Source organism: Strix uralensis, chromosome 8 (assembly GCF_047716275.1).
Source record: "Strix uralensis isolate ZFMK-TIS-50842 chromosome 8, bStrUra1, whole genome shotgun sequence".
NCBI lineage: Eukaryota > Metazoa > Chordata > Aves > Strigiformes > Strigidae > Strix > Strix uralensis.
In genome coordinates this window covers 30696514-30712847 of record NC_133979.1, presented here as the reverse complement: position 1 = coordinate 30712847, position 16334 = coordinate 30696514, and the positions used below count along the sequence as shown (strand labels likewise).

At 44.3% G+C, this 16334-nt stretch overlaps 1 protein-coding gene across 14 annotated transcripts in view; it reads left to right on the top strand.

Annotated features, from left to right (window-relative positions):
* The window catches only part of CEP350 (centrosomal protein 350), an 83718-nt gene that overhangs the window by 66817 nt on the left and 567 nt on the right, over positions 1-16334 (top strand). For 11 of the 14 annotated variants that reach the window (XM_074876959.1, XM_074876958.1, XM_074876962.1 and 8 more), the window contains 4 exons: positions 796-1197; positions 1285-1431; positions 2585-2707; positions 9713-13816. In XM_074876959.1, coding sequence (XP_074733060.1) covers positions 796-1197; positions 1285-1431; positions 2585-2707; positions 9713-9877 — 837 coding nt within the window. In that variant the 3' untranslated portion in view covers positions 9878-13816. Of the gene's footprint in view, positions 1-795; positions 1198-1284; positions 1432-2584; positions 2708-9712; positions 13817-16334 lie in introns of those variants that run through there. The other 3 variants (XR_012629910.1, XR_012629909.1, XM_074876967.1) reach the window with 1 other exon arrangement.

Here is a 16334-nt window from a genome sequence, read left to right as displayed (position 1 = left end):
AAGACACATTTTGGCACATGAAAATGAAAAATAATTCATTTAGGTTGCATTCTGCTTACATGTTCAATTTGTATTTAATCCTTAACCCTAGTTTTTATTCTAAAAATGGCAAAATACAATAGATTCTAAACTTACCTCAGTCTATTCTTGATACAAAATAATCATCTTCAAACATAATTAGTTGCTGTGGAGGTCATTAAGGTGTCACGTTTCTCTATCCACTGAACTAATATATCATGAGTAGTGGCAGTTCAAACTTCCTCAGAACGACCATTAATGATACAGATACAGGACTTGGCCTTTCTGCTGCAAGATCCCAGTAAAACTGTCTGCTTTGCCATTGATCTCAATATATTACCAGCACAGAAAGCTTCAGCCCATTGCACCAGTGTGAGCACCGCTCAGTCACTAAAACAGCCATCACCTGCTAAAAGCTTTTAGGCTGTTGATTTAGATCTGAGACTGCTGGGAAGTGAAGTGAAAAGTTGTATGTCACATTATTAGTGTTTAAACCACTCAGCTTTTCATAAACAGTTAACATTTAGGACAGACAGTGGGCAGGATGCAGAGTCTTTTAAGCTCTGTAGGATCCCTCTAAAGCATTCATCAGGAGTGATAGAAAACCCAGGTATTTGAATCAAAACATTTCTAATTTTACTGTGGACTCTTCATTATTTTTCTGAGTATTTGTGCATATATTGCCAGTTACATCAGTAGAGCATTTAAAAATGTAAGCTGAGTTAGACAATAGTGTGACACCGCTTTTGTATTTACTCTGTGGCTATTAATTCACAGGAGAGTCCAGTGTTTGGTGCCAGTGGTCAGGAAGAGCTTGCCAAGAGACTGGCAGAGCTGGAGCTCAATCGGGAGTTCCTTAGTGTGCTGGGAGATGATCAAGACTGGTTTGATGAAGACTATGGCCTGAGTTCCCGTAAGGTCCAGCAGAAGCAAGCTGAGGAGCCGGCAGTGCTGCCCAAGGTAGAACCGCAGAAGGTGCCAACAAAGCCGTGTGAGGAGCCTTTGGCGGTCCCTCATACTGCGGTGGAGGTAGAAGGTATGGTGCATGCAGCAGCTGAGGAACTCTGGAAACTGAAAGAGCTGGGTCATGATCTTCAAAGTTTCAGCCTTCATACAGATCTCAGTAGTACCCTCAAAGAGCAGGACACAGACACGATAAACAAGCAGGTCTATAAAAAGGTACGGTCTTCAGGCATATTGTTCTTGCCTTTTGAATGTTTACCATGAACAACAGAAGCCTTAACTTTTACTTTTTTCATTGTTAAGGTGGTATTTGATTTAACAAGAGAGATCTTTGGGGAAATCTTCGCTGAGGATCCTAATCTAAATCAGCCTATTTGGATGAAACCATGTAGGATTGCATCTGCTTACTTTCGCCGAGTAAAAGATCCAAATGATCTGGCTGAAATCAAGGTAGGAAGGAAGAAATCTTTATCAGGCAGGGAAGGTGAGATGAATAATATTGTACTATACTTGCCCGAGTGTTAAAAGATCATAACAGGTGTATCCAGCAAGACATGAGCTGAGAAGAGAAATGAGATTACAAAACTGAAAAAAATGGTCCTTTTATTCAACAGATTTTCCTCCCTGTCCTTTTGGCTGGTACTAGTTGCTTTTAAACCTCAGCTCTCTGTGCAGAACTGCAAGGATGACCTTGATCTTATAAAATTGGTACGCTGACAGACTGCTGCTTTAGCAGATTTCAGTGGAACTCTATGGGTATATTGGCGTGGATCCAGTGGTAGGGTTGGGCCAAATGGGATGAGCTGGATTTTTTACTCAGACACACCTGTGCCAGCCTCACTGAGGACAGTGGGAGTTGCCCAGAGGGACCCAAAATTTGACTGGTGAGGGCATTGTTGTATTTGGCAAGCCAGGGGAGGTCTCCTGTTATTGGTGGTAGTGCTCAAGAAAAGATAAAACCCCGAAAATCTAGAGTCTTACTGGACCTAGGTTAAACTTGCAGGGCTGGACATTTGGAAAATGTCTCCCTGAAAGCACTCAACAAAGAACCTTCCGTACAGCTCCTCAGGACACAAATGAGGACTTCCACCTGTACTGTTTCTTCTGAAATTGCAGGGGGGTGACTGTATTTTGATTAACCTGCTGAAGATACAGCATGTTAGCTGTCTAGAAAAGACAGAAATAGTATCTAGATTACTCTGATAGTTGAGAAGACTTTCAAAAGCTTGTGGCCGGGAGGAGCAGGGGCACAGCACAAGGACACCAAACTCCCACCCTGCTTTTCTTTAATATTCTCCCATAAAATAAATTGTCATCATCTCCTGTTTGCTGTACTGTTTAATTGAAAGTTTCTGTTCTTGAGATTGTTACAGCAGTGGGTGTCTTTTTTTTTTTTTCCCCCCCACTTCTGGATTTGGTAGTTGTTATGCCTGTGTAGTGCTGCCTCAAGGACTTTCACCGTAACTTTCATGTATACACTGTATGTCTCTTAGCTAAACAGAAAGCTGTTAATGCATTCTATAATGTGACATTTTAGGTACTTTGTGCATACATTTCATTTCTTAGGTCAAATGTGATAAATCTTACTTTTACTGTTCTGTAGAGCTTCATTGCAGCTGAAGTACTGAAGTTGTTCAGCCTGAGGAAGGAGCCTAATCACAAGACAGACTGGCAGAAGATGATGAAATTTGGGCGGAAGAAACGAGACCGAGTGGATCATATACTGGTCAGTGGATGAAAATAATCAATGCTGTCAGATACTGCCCGCCAGACTGAAATGTGACATATGATTGTATTTTTCAGTATTCAATCATGCTCTTTAAAGATTACAGAGTGTGCATGAGGTCTTGATAGAAGGTGTTTGATTTTAGAGAGCAGCCTGTTGACAAAAACAGAAGTCCCGGTGCCAGTGAAGTGAGGTGACTTGAGTGAACTCTCTGTTCATGCCTACTGATTTGACTGGAGTATAGATTTGCCCACTCCCAAAAGTTTAAAGCATGAATTTACAGAAGGAAGCACTGAAGTATTTGACTGAAAGGAGGGTAAACCTTTTCTTTGGGAAGGGAACATGATTTTCTTCTTACTTTAATTTAAAATGTTTTTACTTTGAAGTAATATTGTTTAACTGGAGACAGTGATACTGAGAACTTAATAGACCAGGTTGCTAACCGGTTTCAACTGAAAGGTTTGTTGGATTAGAACAGCAAAGACTTCAAAGAGACAGTTTGGGACGTGACAGTCCCCAGTACAAGGTAACCAGTCTGACAGATGGTACCCACAGCTAAGCGTTTCCTCTAAGTGAAGCAACGAGCAGGGCTCCTGCTCCTGTAGTCCTTGTCGTGAACTAGTGAATGCAGCTGCCACTGGGGCAGAGGCAGGTCAGTGTTAAACTGCATAAGATAAAGCATGTCTGGCTGTGTACTAGTTTTTGAAAGTTACTTGTTGGCTTGTATTGCAGGATGATTAACATCTTTATTGGCTATAATGATAGTGAAGGTTCTGCTTGGGAATATGAGTCGTCATTAACACTGTGCTTCACTTAATTATACCTGAAATTGATTCCACACACGTGCACATATAAGTAACTTTGAGTCATGGGTCGTGTGGTCTTTTAATTGCCCATCAGTGGAAGGTGTCCAACACAGGCTTTTTCCCAGGGGTTTAATTGTATGTAAATAGAATATCTATGTATAGAACCTGCATATACTAGTACGCTTGATTCTGGGATATGGAAGCTGTTAAAGCATGCACAAAAAAGTCTTATGTTTAGATCCCCGAGAGAACTAATAGTACAACAATTATGCTTGTGTACCAGTTTCCTAATTTCTTTGAACCATATCTGGAAAGAAGGATTCCTGACTGGAAAAAAGTATTCTAGTGGAAGGTACCTGAAGTGCTTTAGGTGGACTAAGTTTGACGTTCAGACAATCTAGTCTGCAATTTACATGCAAACCCAGACATCAAAGATTAATGGAGCTCTGACAAGATTGGCTTAATAAATAATGTGTTTAATTTTATTTTGTTCTCACAAGAATACGGTAATAAAATTTTAGCTGAAGACTGGGAATAACTCTGTGAAGGTTGCAGCATGCCACGCTTTAAGAATAAGGCAGTCTCTGTGGCATTGCTAACAAATTTATACTGTAATGTGAGACACTAGCAGAGAAACTTCTAACTGAAAAGCTAAGGAGATAGCGTTCAATTTCTCTTACCTTGTTTTATTAAAATCTCTCTAAAACATGAAGTATCTGGATAGCTTTCTCTGTCTCCTAGTCAGCCTCCAACTTGGGCTTAAAGTCATGAGTTCTGTGATAAGGCCAATCCAAGATCATGACTGGATATACAAGTTTGTGCAAGATCTGCCTATCCGCTAGTAACTCACAGTGTAGCCCTAAACAGAGAGGTCAGTTTGGGAGTTTTCCACATGTTGTTTGAAGTATATTCAAGTAGTACAACACAGCAATTTCCTGAAAGAGGAATCAAGACTTTTTTGGTAGGTTTAGGTGCTTTTTTAGAAGCTGCTTTAGAAATCTGATTCTAAAATGTTTTGTTCAAGTTTTTTGAAGATTTAGCCAATATACACCTCTTGCAGTGTGCAGGGGATGTCATGTGAGTACATGTTAGGAGTCAATTGATTCTCCCCATTCTTTTGCTGCTTATAAAGACAAAGGCTGTTAAAATAAAACATGATCTTTTTAAAGCAGAGGTAAACTTTCTTAGGCTTCTGTTATTTGCATTTAAACTTTGAGCACAGGTCTTTCCCAGTTACATCATTTCCCCTTCAAGTAAAACTGACCTTAAAATGAAGACATCCTTTGATAGTTTTCTATGGAGACAACTGTATATTTCTAGTGACTTTGAGACAATTGAACACATCTGAGTGTCCGATACTGTCTGACCCAGGAGCTAGGCATGACTAAGGGTGAGAAGGTTTTTGATACAGAGGAAGGGAATTCTGTTATGCCGCCTTCTCCAGCATATTAGTAACGACTGTCCAATAGTGGCATTGTCTGCTTGGGATGGTTGGGTGGCTCTAAAACTGGGAGCCATGGCTGTTTGCTGAATTTCTTTTTATTTCTTCTGAAGGCACAGAAGCAAGTGCCAGGCTATTCTGCCTGGCTTACTGTCTCCCTGAGTATCCCTGGATGTGTCCTCCTGGCTTTATCATCCCAAATCCAATTCCCAGTGGTTCTTGTCTCCACCAAAGCTTCAGCCTTGTGGGGAAGGGGCACAGCAGAAGCAGCAGCGTGTGCTGCACTGGTGCTCTCTGTGGTGCTGGGCCCTGTGGGTGACTGCAGTCAGCCATCACACCTGCTGAGAATTAAGGGGAGAACAGGAAGGGCTAGTCTTTCACCTCCTTGCTCTGCCTTGATCTTTGCTACTTCCCCCAGTCACTGCATCTTTAGTTGCATTTGCGCTTTCATCTGCACTTTCCCAACGCTGACACCAATGTAGTTAGCCATGGTTTTCTGCCAGTGACAAAAAACCATCTTCCTCTTCTCCTTTGTTGCAACACTGTTAACTTTGATCAGGCATCTCTGTCCTCAGAAAGCATTTGTATTGGGATGTCTTGAGAGATCTCTCTGATCTGCTGCATAGTTGCTCCTGTTATTAACATTTACAGTAGATCTTGGCTTTCGGTGAACAAGTATGGGGAGGTCCACGTTTATGAAAAGCTACTTTGTTTAAAATCAAGTTAAAGGAATGTTTAGGTGTTTGCTTTCCTCTCATGTCCCTTTGTGTTGCCACCTTTATCATGTGTGTGCTGTCTGTGCTTTGTGGAGAATCTCAAACCTACACATAGGCTGAGTTGCTGCATTTTGGTACATCAAAACCTCTTTAAATTACAGCAAGAACCCGCATATCCCCTTATTTAAATTCAGGTGCAAACAGTAGACTGTTTCCACTGCTTTTTTTTTTTCCACTTGGGTTTTCAGCCAAAACGCCCTGTGCTGATATATTTGCATGGGGCTAGAACAAACTCTGCCATTGCTTTCCCTGCCACCCCGCCTTCCCTTTTATCTGGAGCTTGAGAAAGCAAAGTTCACATGATACTGCCAAACCTTACGTGTTTAGCTTTCACACCTGAAAAGCCTGCCAACAGAGTGCTGAAAAGTACTTGATCTTCTGACCTGTTGGCTGAACACCTAGAATGTTTCTCCCGATGCAGAAACTCTGCAACAAAGCAGAGCTGTTCCTATCAAGCTGGCTTGATCGGAAAGCCCACTTCTGTGGCACCCGAGATCTAAACCCAAGGGGAGTGCAACAGTAAGAAGAGAATCAAAGCCTGCTTGTATGCTCAGTCGTGCGTCTTAAGATTTCCAGGCAGTCTGAGAGAGAAGAGCTGTGAGAATGCACCTGCCTGCCTTCTTCCTACTGGCATTCTTCCAAGGCAGAGGTTTATTTCTGGATTTTTGTACTTTTCAGTCTCCACATGATCTAGTTACTCTAGTTAATGTAGTTTATTTTGCAGATATTCATGCTTTTGAATGGGAACCTTTAGAAATAGAAACTTACTAATTTACTTTCTAAAGTTTCCTTCAGGTTATATTCTTTTAAGTGTTGTTTTTTGGGTACTGTGGCATTTATTAGACAGCCAGCAGGGTCATGCTACCTCATCTCCTGATTTTTCATTTGTGTGCATGCCCTCTTCTTTCTTTGAGTGTTTAAAAAAACCCCAAAGCACCCAAAAGGCATACTACACAGCCTTCTGCATTGTGTCACTACTTTGCTTTTCCTGTAGCATGGAATTCAGTTTCATTAAAACTGGTTTTTTTTTCTCCTGACTTTGCCCAAATGTGGTTTCTCTCTGGTATAGAGCACTTACTTCCTGATATCAAATATGTGAAGTTTTACTTTTGTCGTGAGACTGTGCAAGAACTTAAATGCTGCGCATGTACTGAAGACAATGCAAAGCCCACTTCCATGAAGGCCATGATAGTCACCAAATATAAGTCAAATGCAAGCAAACTGCCTCCATTGCTTCGAAGCAGTTTGTAATAATACCACAAATGGATCAGACATTTCCCAGACAAAGCAGTGGCAACTGCCTTGGCTCAGATGTCTGCACCTAGGGCTGCAAAGCCAGCATGGCAGTTACCACATGTGTTCTGAATACACTATAAACAAAACTTGCCTGCAGCTGCAAATTGCACATTCTCTTAGTTTTCCAAAAGTATGCTCGAGGAAGTCCTCCTAATGCCAAAGGAAATTGTGCACTGTGCTTCTGAGAAAGAGGGGAATGATAGAGGCAAGAGAAAATTAATCACTGAACTATTTTCTTTATTTATTTTCCTACTGCTATTTAACATCCAGCCTTTCCTGCCTGGATCAAGTTACCTTGTCCTCTCCCGTTTACTTGCAATTCTTTATCCCATTTATCTCTCTTTCCACCTGGAATACAGTACAGGAACTGTCCCATCACATTGTTGCAGGTGAGACACCATAAACAGCAGCTTAGTGTGGATTTGGATATTGGGGTTTGTTTAAAAGCCAGCGAGACCGAAGCTTTTCACCTGCTTGATTATTTTACTCGCTTACTTTCTCCCCTCAGTGTTATATTCACTAGGTCTTGACTTCCCTTCCCAGCAGGGAGGTTGCTGCTGGCCTGGGAGGGTTGGGCAGAAAGTCCTGTTGGTTGGGTTTGTGCAGCTGCTCCCAGTTACCAGTCTTGGACATCATTGGTCAAGGTCCATGGGTGTCCCCTGGTTTGTCTCCACCCACCTCCTTCATCTCCAGGGTCTTCCCCCATTTCCAGGGTCTTACCTTCAGCCAGGATTTTCACCTTCTCCTTTTGGGGCCCCTCTTTTCTTTCCCTGACCACGTATGCTTTTTGAGAACCCTTCTTTTTGACACCACTTCTTCTTTTTGTGACCCCTGTTTCTTGCTTTTCCTCATCTAAATAGTCTGTGATGCAGACACAGAACACATCATCAGTCTGCACATTGGTACTTCTATCTTATGCCTCTTTATTGATGGGAGGATTTAGGACATGCTATGATTGTTTACTCCAGGGTTTATCAGTATCTACAACCAGCACATACCTGTTGCAAGCACCAAGCTTCTGCTTGGGAGTTCAGAAGTCTGTTTCAGACATTCATCCCCACAAAAACTTACACCCAATTACCTGCTATTTGTTAGCATTCAATTTAAATTCTTTTTCACCTACAACACTGGTTCAAAGTTTGATTGCCAATGTTGTTGCTTCTTACTAATAAGGAATGGTGAAACCATTAACACCTTGTCTTTCACAGCCCTATGGGAGACAGGGCTGTGCTGAAGTGGATATTCCCTGTGGTAGCACAGAGATTTGTAAGCACATAGCGTGACTCTTCCAAAGCTGTTTGCAGGATGAGATCCCTGCCCCTCTCCCCAGGCCCTCTTAAGAGGGGCAGAAAGGCGCTGTCAGACTGAAGCTCCTTGTATAACTGAGGCCTTTTGAAAGGCTGCAAACCCTGAAGCAGTTCCCATAGCAGCCTGTTGTTGGGCTTCACGCTGTGTTTGGGTTATTGAATCATCATGATGCTACAGTAGCTGTCACCTTCAAAACAGACAAGTTTCTGGTCGGTTTAGCCTCAGGCGAAAGGGAGGAAGAGAGCGGGTTGGCGCTATAGCTCTTGTATTCTCTTTAGATAACGACACCGTTACATACAGACACTGGATTAGTGGATTTTCAGTATGTTTTAACATTGGTTTGGCAGTGTCTAGGTGTCTGACGCACTTGTCTATGTGGACAGCATAAATGTATTTTGAATTCAGAGTGTAGGATTTACGGTCAGAGGAGCTTTCTGCTGAAGCTGAGCAGAGAAGGAGCTTTCAGCAGGTTTTCTTTGTCACTTTAAATATGAGTGATGTTTGCACGCAGTCTTTCTTAAAAGTTTGAGCTTTGTTAGGGTGTATCTGTAGTACTGAAATGGCCCCTAAGACAAATTTTTTATAAGTTTAGTTGGAGATGTCCAGTTTGAAGAGATTCTTGATAAGTCTTGATTTGCTGAATGAAATTACATACTTCTGTCTGTTACTAAAACACCTATTTGTCAGTGAGCAGTAAAACAGGGTTTTGATTGTCAACAATTTAGGAATAGAAAGAAACAAATACTTATTGAGTTACTGTTTACTGTAGTGGTACAAAATTCCATTTGTAATAGTGCTCTCAAATCCAACAAAACATGGAATATTCTGTGCAAATGAGTTGTAATGCTATCCTACAACACATGCCAGCATTTTGTCTGCCTGTACAGAAGAATTGGAAAAGTTAGTTATGTACTTTAGGTTTTCTAATTCTTTTTCAAATGAACTGAACTGCAGTAAAGTCTTTTCTTTTTCTCCTTCCCCCCTGTTCAAGGCCTTTGCATGATTTCTTACCGGTTTAAGCTGCATGGAGTCGGCTTCTTGCAAATATGCAATTAGGGACATTTTTAATGGAGCTTCTGCTGTTGGCTGAGAATATCCCATTAGCTGCGTTCTTTCAAGTGAAGAACTTGTAGGAGTATGAAATCCTTTAAAATGGATACTACGGTGAAAAGTAGAAAACGTTCATAGAGTGAAATAGCCTGGTTCAAATAGATCAGTGTTCATTTTGTTATTCCAAGCGTTTCCTGTAATCTCTTACAAAGACAGATATGTTGTTGGCAGATGCGCGCTGTTTTGGACTCTTTCTGGAACTTTGCAGGGGATATTATCGTAGAGCAACAGAATTGTAATGTTTGTATTGCCTTTTCTACCCTCAAAGGTGCAGGAACTTCACGAGGAAGAAGCGCAGTGGGTGAACTATGATGAGGATGAACTGTGCGTAAAGATGCAGTTGGCAGACGGGATCTTCGAGGCCTTAATCAGAGACACTGTTGATGTACTGAACCAGATAAATGAGAAACAGCGGAGACTGCTCCTTGTCTGACAGTGCTGAAAATAAACTTAGAGCTGCGTAACCACTGAGTCACAGGCCTTGCTGACTCCTGACGTACTCTCCACCCTGCAAGCGCTGCTGCTGGACTTCCATGCCTGGGGTTTAAAGGCAGCTCGGATGTGATTAGAGGAACCTGAATTTGCATCCGCTGCCACTAGAGACCTCGCACCAGACTTATTGTTGGAACAAGCTGATCCCTCACTCGAGGCTGTGTTGCAGAGTGCTCAAGACTGTTCTTGTGCCAATGCAGTTATGCCATATAACTGTCAGCAGCTGTCTGGGGCCCTGGCCTGGGGCTTTGACATGTTCAGCTTGTGCCCCGAAAGGGTTGGGTTAAGTTGGGACATTAGCTGTTTTGCTGGAATGGCTGTCGGCCGTCAGTACTCGACTTGTCTTTAGAAATGTGAGTAATCTGGAGAAGAAACAGTTTGGTCAGGTTTTAGTCATGAATGGAGACTTTTGCGTACTGAACAGTGTTATAATCTTAACACCTCTTCTCCTGCAGCCGTAACAATGTGCATCAGTTTCTTCTGCTCCAGAGCCCATTTAATTCCCATCTCTGTGAAGTTGGTTTTCATCTTTCTTCTGTGATGTGGTACCCAGTATGGTGCCAGCCAGTCCAGGGAAATTAGATGATGTTGCTTTCTGCATTCAAGTAAAGAATTCTTGCTGCTTTTCCTATGTAACTTGCTTCAGTCCCGAGGTGGAGCAAGGTAAAGGCCGCCTAATGTCAAGCATGAAAGATGAGCCCGTGGACAACTTTCCTCCTACCATGTAGCACTACTACTCTTCCTGGAGCACCAGCTGCTCCCAGATAATGGATACTCAGGATTTTCTCAGGCACGAGACATGCAGGAGTGGAAAACATTTCCTCACAAAAATTTGGCCTTCAGTTCCTCAGCTTCCTCCCTTACTGTCACCTAATAAGTTGGAGAAGCTGTTACTTGAACAATTTAGAGAACAGAGTGTATTCACCAAAGAAAGCGGTGTCCAGTGCTTGACTGTCTGCATGTTTTGTGCTTGTGGGTTTTTTATTTATTTTCAGATAATTTATTAAGTGGGTTATAGGAGAGTGTCCTGTGCAGTTGGCTGCACTGTCTTATGTTTTGAGACAGCCGAACTTGAGAAAGCATCTGTTCTGGAAACTTCCAGAGCCCCTCATTCTTCGCACAAAACCTCCAGCTTCTTGAAGCAGATAGAGGGGGGGGGGGGGGGGGAAGGTAAGAAGAACCAAACCTCAGTGACCAGGGGTGGGATGCAAAGGCAGGACTAGGAATGGAGCTTCACCGCCCCTGGTTCGGAGGCAATGGAGAGTTGAGGGGCCTAAGCTGAAATATGATGTGAAACTTCCTGCTCCATCTGTTTCCTTCCTTTCCCAGAACTTCTAGACCGTGGGCAGCTGTTACGTGGTTGATTTGGTGCTGGGTTCAACTGCAGTGTTCTTCTGCTGAGTGCTCGTTCCTAACCTGTCCCTCCCGTTCTTGTGGTTGTTTTGGAGGAACACAATCTGGGGTCGAACGTTGATGCCTTAATAGTGGATGTCCCTGCTTGCTAACCTGGGACAAGACCCAGAGGACAGTCAGATTCTCCAGACACACTGGAGTGCAGAAAGACACTTTGAAGCCCTCCCCTCAGGTGTGGCAGGGAGATCTCTACCATTTTGTTCATATCTGCTTGGTTCTTAGCCTTCCTGCTATGCATATCTCTGCTGCTACTGCTCCATTTTGTTTTCTCTTTGCCACCTCTTTTTTTTTTTTTTTCTTTGAAAGCTATCATGGGAATATTTGCATTTTGCACAATGACACACAGCTGGTAATTCTTCAGGGACAGCACTGGGAAATGTTGGATTTGTCAGAGGTCCATTTAGATTCTCAGATATAGTATTGCCAGCGCCTCACTTGTGAGTTAATGGTGAGCCATATTCATGGGAGCTTAATGAGTGGAAGAATGAGGAGGAGGTCATGGTGTATAGCAACACCTCCAGTGGGCATGTGTGTGTGTCTGTCCTGCAGTAATGGCCCTTCTGGCTGGCTGGAAGTCAGATGGTCTTGGTGGAGCATTGTTCAGCTTTTTTTCCCTGAAGTGATTCACTTGTCCACGTAAAATGTCGTGATGCTGAACCAGGAAACTCTTGGATGCTTAAGATAGAAGCAAACTAAAGCTGCTACATTTAACCAGCATGGTGTCACTGGTTGGGTCACCGCCTCAGATTCCCTTTCCCGGGTGTATCTTTTTCAATAGCAAGGATTGTTATTTTTATAGGTAGCAATTACGGAAAGAAGGCAGAAACCTGCAGTGTGGGTTTGTAGCTGGAGTATCAGAGAAACAAAGTTGATTTGCTGTTCTGTAGAGACCGTGGCGGCATTGAGGAGAAGGTTGCCCTGAATCCCCAAGGCTTCCCAGCTGTTCTGTGGGGCTGGCATGGCTCTTCTGCCCTGTCCACCGGCAGGGAGAAGGTGGTGCGGTTGGCCTGCCAAGGTACTGGCGACCATTGGAGATTGTGTGTTGGAGATCGGATGCCTCTTGTCTTGCTGGCTTGGATAGCACTAGTTTAGTACCCTCAACAGAAGTAGTAACTATTTTTACAGCTGTTTGGGCAGAAGGAAGCTGTGTCTAAGTAATGGCTTTATTCCTTTGCAAAATCACCATTTATTTTTAGTAGCAATCCTTGCTAGGCGCAACCCTAAAAAGACTTGAACGGACGTGAATTACCTTCTCAATACCTCAAGCGTGTTGAGTTGCTTTGAGTTGAGTGTGTATTCAAAACCTCGGGTGTGTTGAGTACTTGTGGACTGATGATTACCACGATGAAGCAATGGTCTGTCTGCTAACGAGGAGGTATGGGGAAGCCTGGAGTCTCACAGACAGAGGCTGGATTCTCTATTTCTCTCCTCTCCCCGCCCTCCCCATTATAAGAACAAGATGATATTTCTGGGTCCTTGTTATCTTGGTGCAACCACATGAGAAGATTCAAGGCTGAGACATTTTTCTGAGACCCATAAGCTGTTTGGAGCAGTGGCTGTCCTCGCTGGGGAGATGCGGTTCCCTCTTCGGAAGGATCTCGGTGCCAGGTGGGAAAGCCCCTTGTGAGGACAAGGAGCGCGAGTACCTCTCTCACAGCAGGATGCTCCCTGAGCCGAGCTGTGGAATATCAGTACTTCTGCCTTTCAGAAAAGGCTTGTTGCTCACAAGGTGGAATGAGGGGTTGAAAAATCCCGTCTTGTTCACTTTCCTTTCTTGAAAAAGTGGCCTTAGCTTTTTGCAATACTTGAATAAGTGTGTACCTGCAGAAGATCTTCAGTAGCACAGTGATAGAGACCTTTTAAGTGACTATTCTGCGGGGAACTGCGTGCAGTTCCGACTTTCATATCCCTTTGCTACCTTAAGAATATTAGGAAAATAAAGTACTTTTCAGCAGAGAAACAGTTGAATCTTATAAGGTATTTAGTGCATCTGAAGTGTTTACAAATCAACTAAAGTGGAGAAAAGCAAACTATTGAACTTATTTGTAATTTAAACGTTAAATGCAAAATTATATACAGATGAAAGAGGAATACTGTAATTAACCTGCATTTACTAGTTTTTTCCTTGACTTTGCAGAGCCTTTTGATATACATTTGCAAAGCCGCCTTTTGGGAGGCTCCGTCTCCCTGTGTACTGTCTTGTGGAGATGCTGAAAAGAAACCCGTTTACTGTGTATGTGTAAATAACCTGGTAACTTGGTTTTTGGGCCAGTTTCAGCTAACGTTCACATCCAGAGCAGCTTTGCACAGTAGACAGACCCAAGGATGTGGAGGGGTTTTGTTTTTTTGTAATTAAGAACTGTAAAATAACCAGGGTGGTCCCTGTGTACACCAGTGTAAATATATTTGGTAACTGAAATGTACTTTAAGAGAACAAAATCTGTAAATAAACTGATTTATAAATTAATTTTGTTTCCTGGTTCTTTATAACAATGGAGCTTTATAATTACCCAAATGGTTACTAATTCTGAAGGTGTCCTGGAGATTTGTCCCTTGTACGTTCCCCTTTCTGTCCGATGCTGTGCTTGGGATGCCAATCACAGGCCACAAAATCCCATTAAAGTTGCCTTAATTATAATCGTAACGTTGCTAGAATTTCCTTATTGTTGAAGCTGAGTGTTGATAAAAGCAAAACCAGAAAATAGCATTGCGTAATCATTGCAGGAGTGCGCTGCATGATCTGCAGGAGAAAAATTATTCCTTGTACATGTTTATTTAAAATAGGTTTTAAAAACTCATGGTTTAAAACATTTGCGGGGGGTGGGGGGGGTGAAGCTATTTTTATGCTAAACAACAGTCTTGGAATTAAATTCTTCAGAGCCTGTCTTGTTTTGGATCCCTTGATTAGGCTTCAGAATTCTTACAGCTGCTGTTACCAGCACTGATCACCTCTTCACCAAGAGGGCGAACGTTGTTTGTTCCCTGAAAACTTTATGTATTGGTGGAACTTTCCTAAATCTTTGCTGTTTCATTTCCAAAATGAAAAAAAAAAACCAAAAACAAACACTTCTAAGACGTGAGAGGTCCTGGAGCTCTGTAAGAGGACTTGCAGTGCCAAACCACAGGCGTGCGGGCACGTGGCGAACGAGTGGCGGTGTGAATTGTCAGACCAAGCGTGTTTATCGAGCTGCTGCTGCACCTCTGCTGCGTTTTGGTGCCATTTATCAGCGCACAGCCCAGCAGAAAGGGCTTTGCTTTCCCTTTACTACAGACGGCTACAAAACCCAGCGCTGGTCTTTCCAGCTCGGAGGACGCTGTGTGGCAGACTGCTCCTCACCGCTCTTTGCCTGGCAGAGGCGTGTGCGTCAAACGGGGGGACCTGAGGGAACAAAACCATTGCAAAGGTGTTACTGGGCTGAGCAGTTACTTGCTCTTTGCTTTTCCTTAGCAGAGGTGCCTCATCCTGGGGGAGGACTTGCTGCACTCGGACTTCCATTACGGAAGCAGCTTTGCTGCAGTCCAGCGGTGCCGGGAGCGGGCTGGGAATGCCATCCACAGCCCTCGGACAGAGAAGCACGTCGCGGCCCTCTGAGCTTGGGGGGTTGAACCGACCAGAGCACAGCAGTGGGTCGTTTGACATCCAAAGGGCCGAGACAAAGTGGTGCTGCAACCTCTGTGCTCTCGTCACCAAGCAGCAGCTGAGCATCCATGTTGCTGCTTTCCTCGCCCCGCAGCGATTTTGCTCCACGAGTCCTGTATTTTCGGACAGTGTTCTACTTGCAGCCGTCAGTGTCCATCCCTGGAAGTGGCTTAGAGTGCATTTCACGTTGAAAAAATATTGATCTATGCTTCTCTGGCTAAAGAACCCTTTTAAAACGCTCGAGCGATGGGAACGCTGCCACGGCACTCTGGCGAGTGACACAGCAAAGTGCTGCATTGCTCCTGCTGTCCTTGCCCAGGATGCCCAGTAATCAGCCTGACGGAGGCTCCGATTTCCTCATTTGCAAGTCTACGTTGCTTCACTTGGGCGCTGACTTTCTACGGTGGTTTTTGTGCAACTCTTCCCAGAACCCTTGGAGCGCAGTTGCCTCCGACAGCCGTTTCACCCGTGGACCTGGTGAAACTCCGGCGTTGGGCAATGGCAGGCAGCCGCCTTCCCGACAGCACGCTGGAGGGAGTGGGGCTGGTTTGGTGCCTCCGTTCCCGGGTGCCTCCTAAAAGGCCTGGCAGGGTGCTGGAGCACTTGAAATACTGACTCCGCTCCAGACATTGCTGCACAAGGGCTTCTGCAATGTCCGGGCTCTCATTAATGCAGCCTCAGAAGAAAAGGAGCCAGCGGGAAGCTGCTGGACGCCGGCAGCTCCCTTCAGCACGCAGGAAGGAGAAGAGGGGGGCTGCCCGGCCGCTGGCACCCAGCCTGGAGCATGGGCCGTTGGCGGGCAGGAATGCAGATGAGACGTAATGGAGTTTGAAAGCGTAGGGTGCTCTTTGGGATGCGGGTCCTGTGGGGGAGGGAAAGGCACCCTGTGAGGTCTGGAAACTGAAGCAAACAAAACCCGTAGTCCCAGCCCTGCGCCTTCCTGCCTCTTCCCCAGTCAGATATGGCAGAAATTTGGGGGAAAGGAGGGGAATAGAGCTGGGGGGGTGCAGCAGCTTCACTCAGAAGGGTGAGGGTTGGGCAGGAGCGAGGCACAGGGGATAGATGTTTGGAGTAAGGTGCCTTCTTTTGCTTGCCAAGTGTGCTGTGTGAGGAGGGCCTGGAGCAGGTCTGCTTGGTTCCTGCTCTCAATGTTTCTCTTGGCCCCAGTTTTCCAGCCCATTGCTCTAGCTGTGCAAGACTTGTCCCCTGGGCTGCCTTCCCTCCCCGATGTGGGTTTCAGGTGGCTTCCTCTCACACACTGACTTGTCTGTCACTGCCCTGTGAAATCTAGCCTGACTCAAACTAGGGTTTTGTCTGTGAGTTTGCTGGAGGTGGAATTAACACT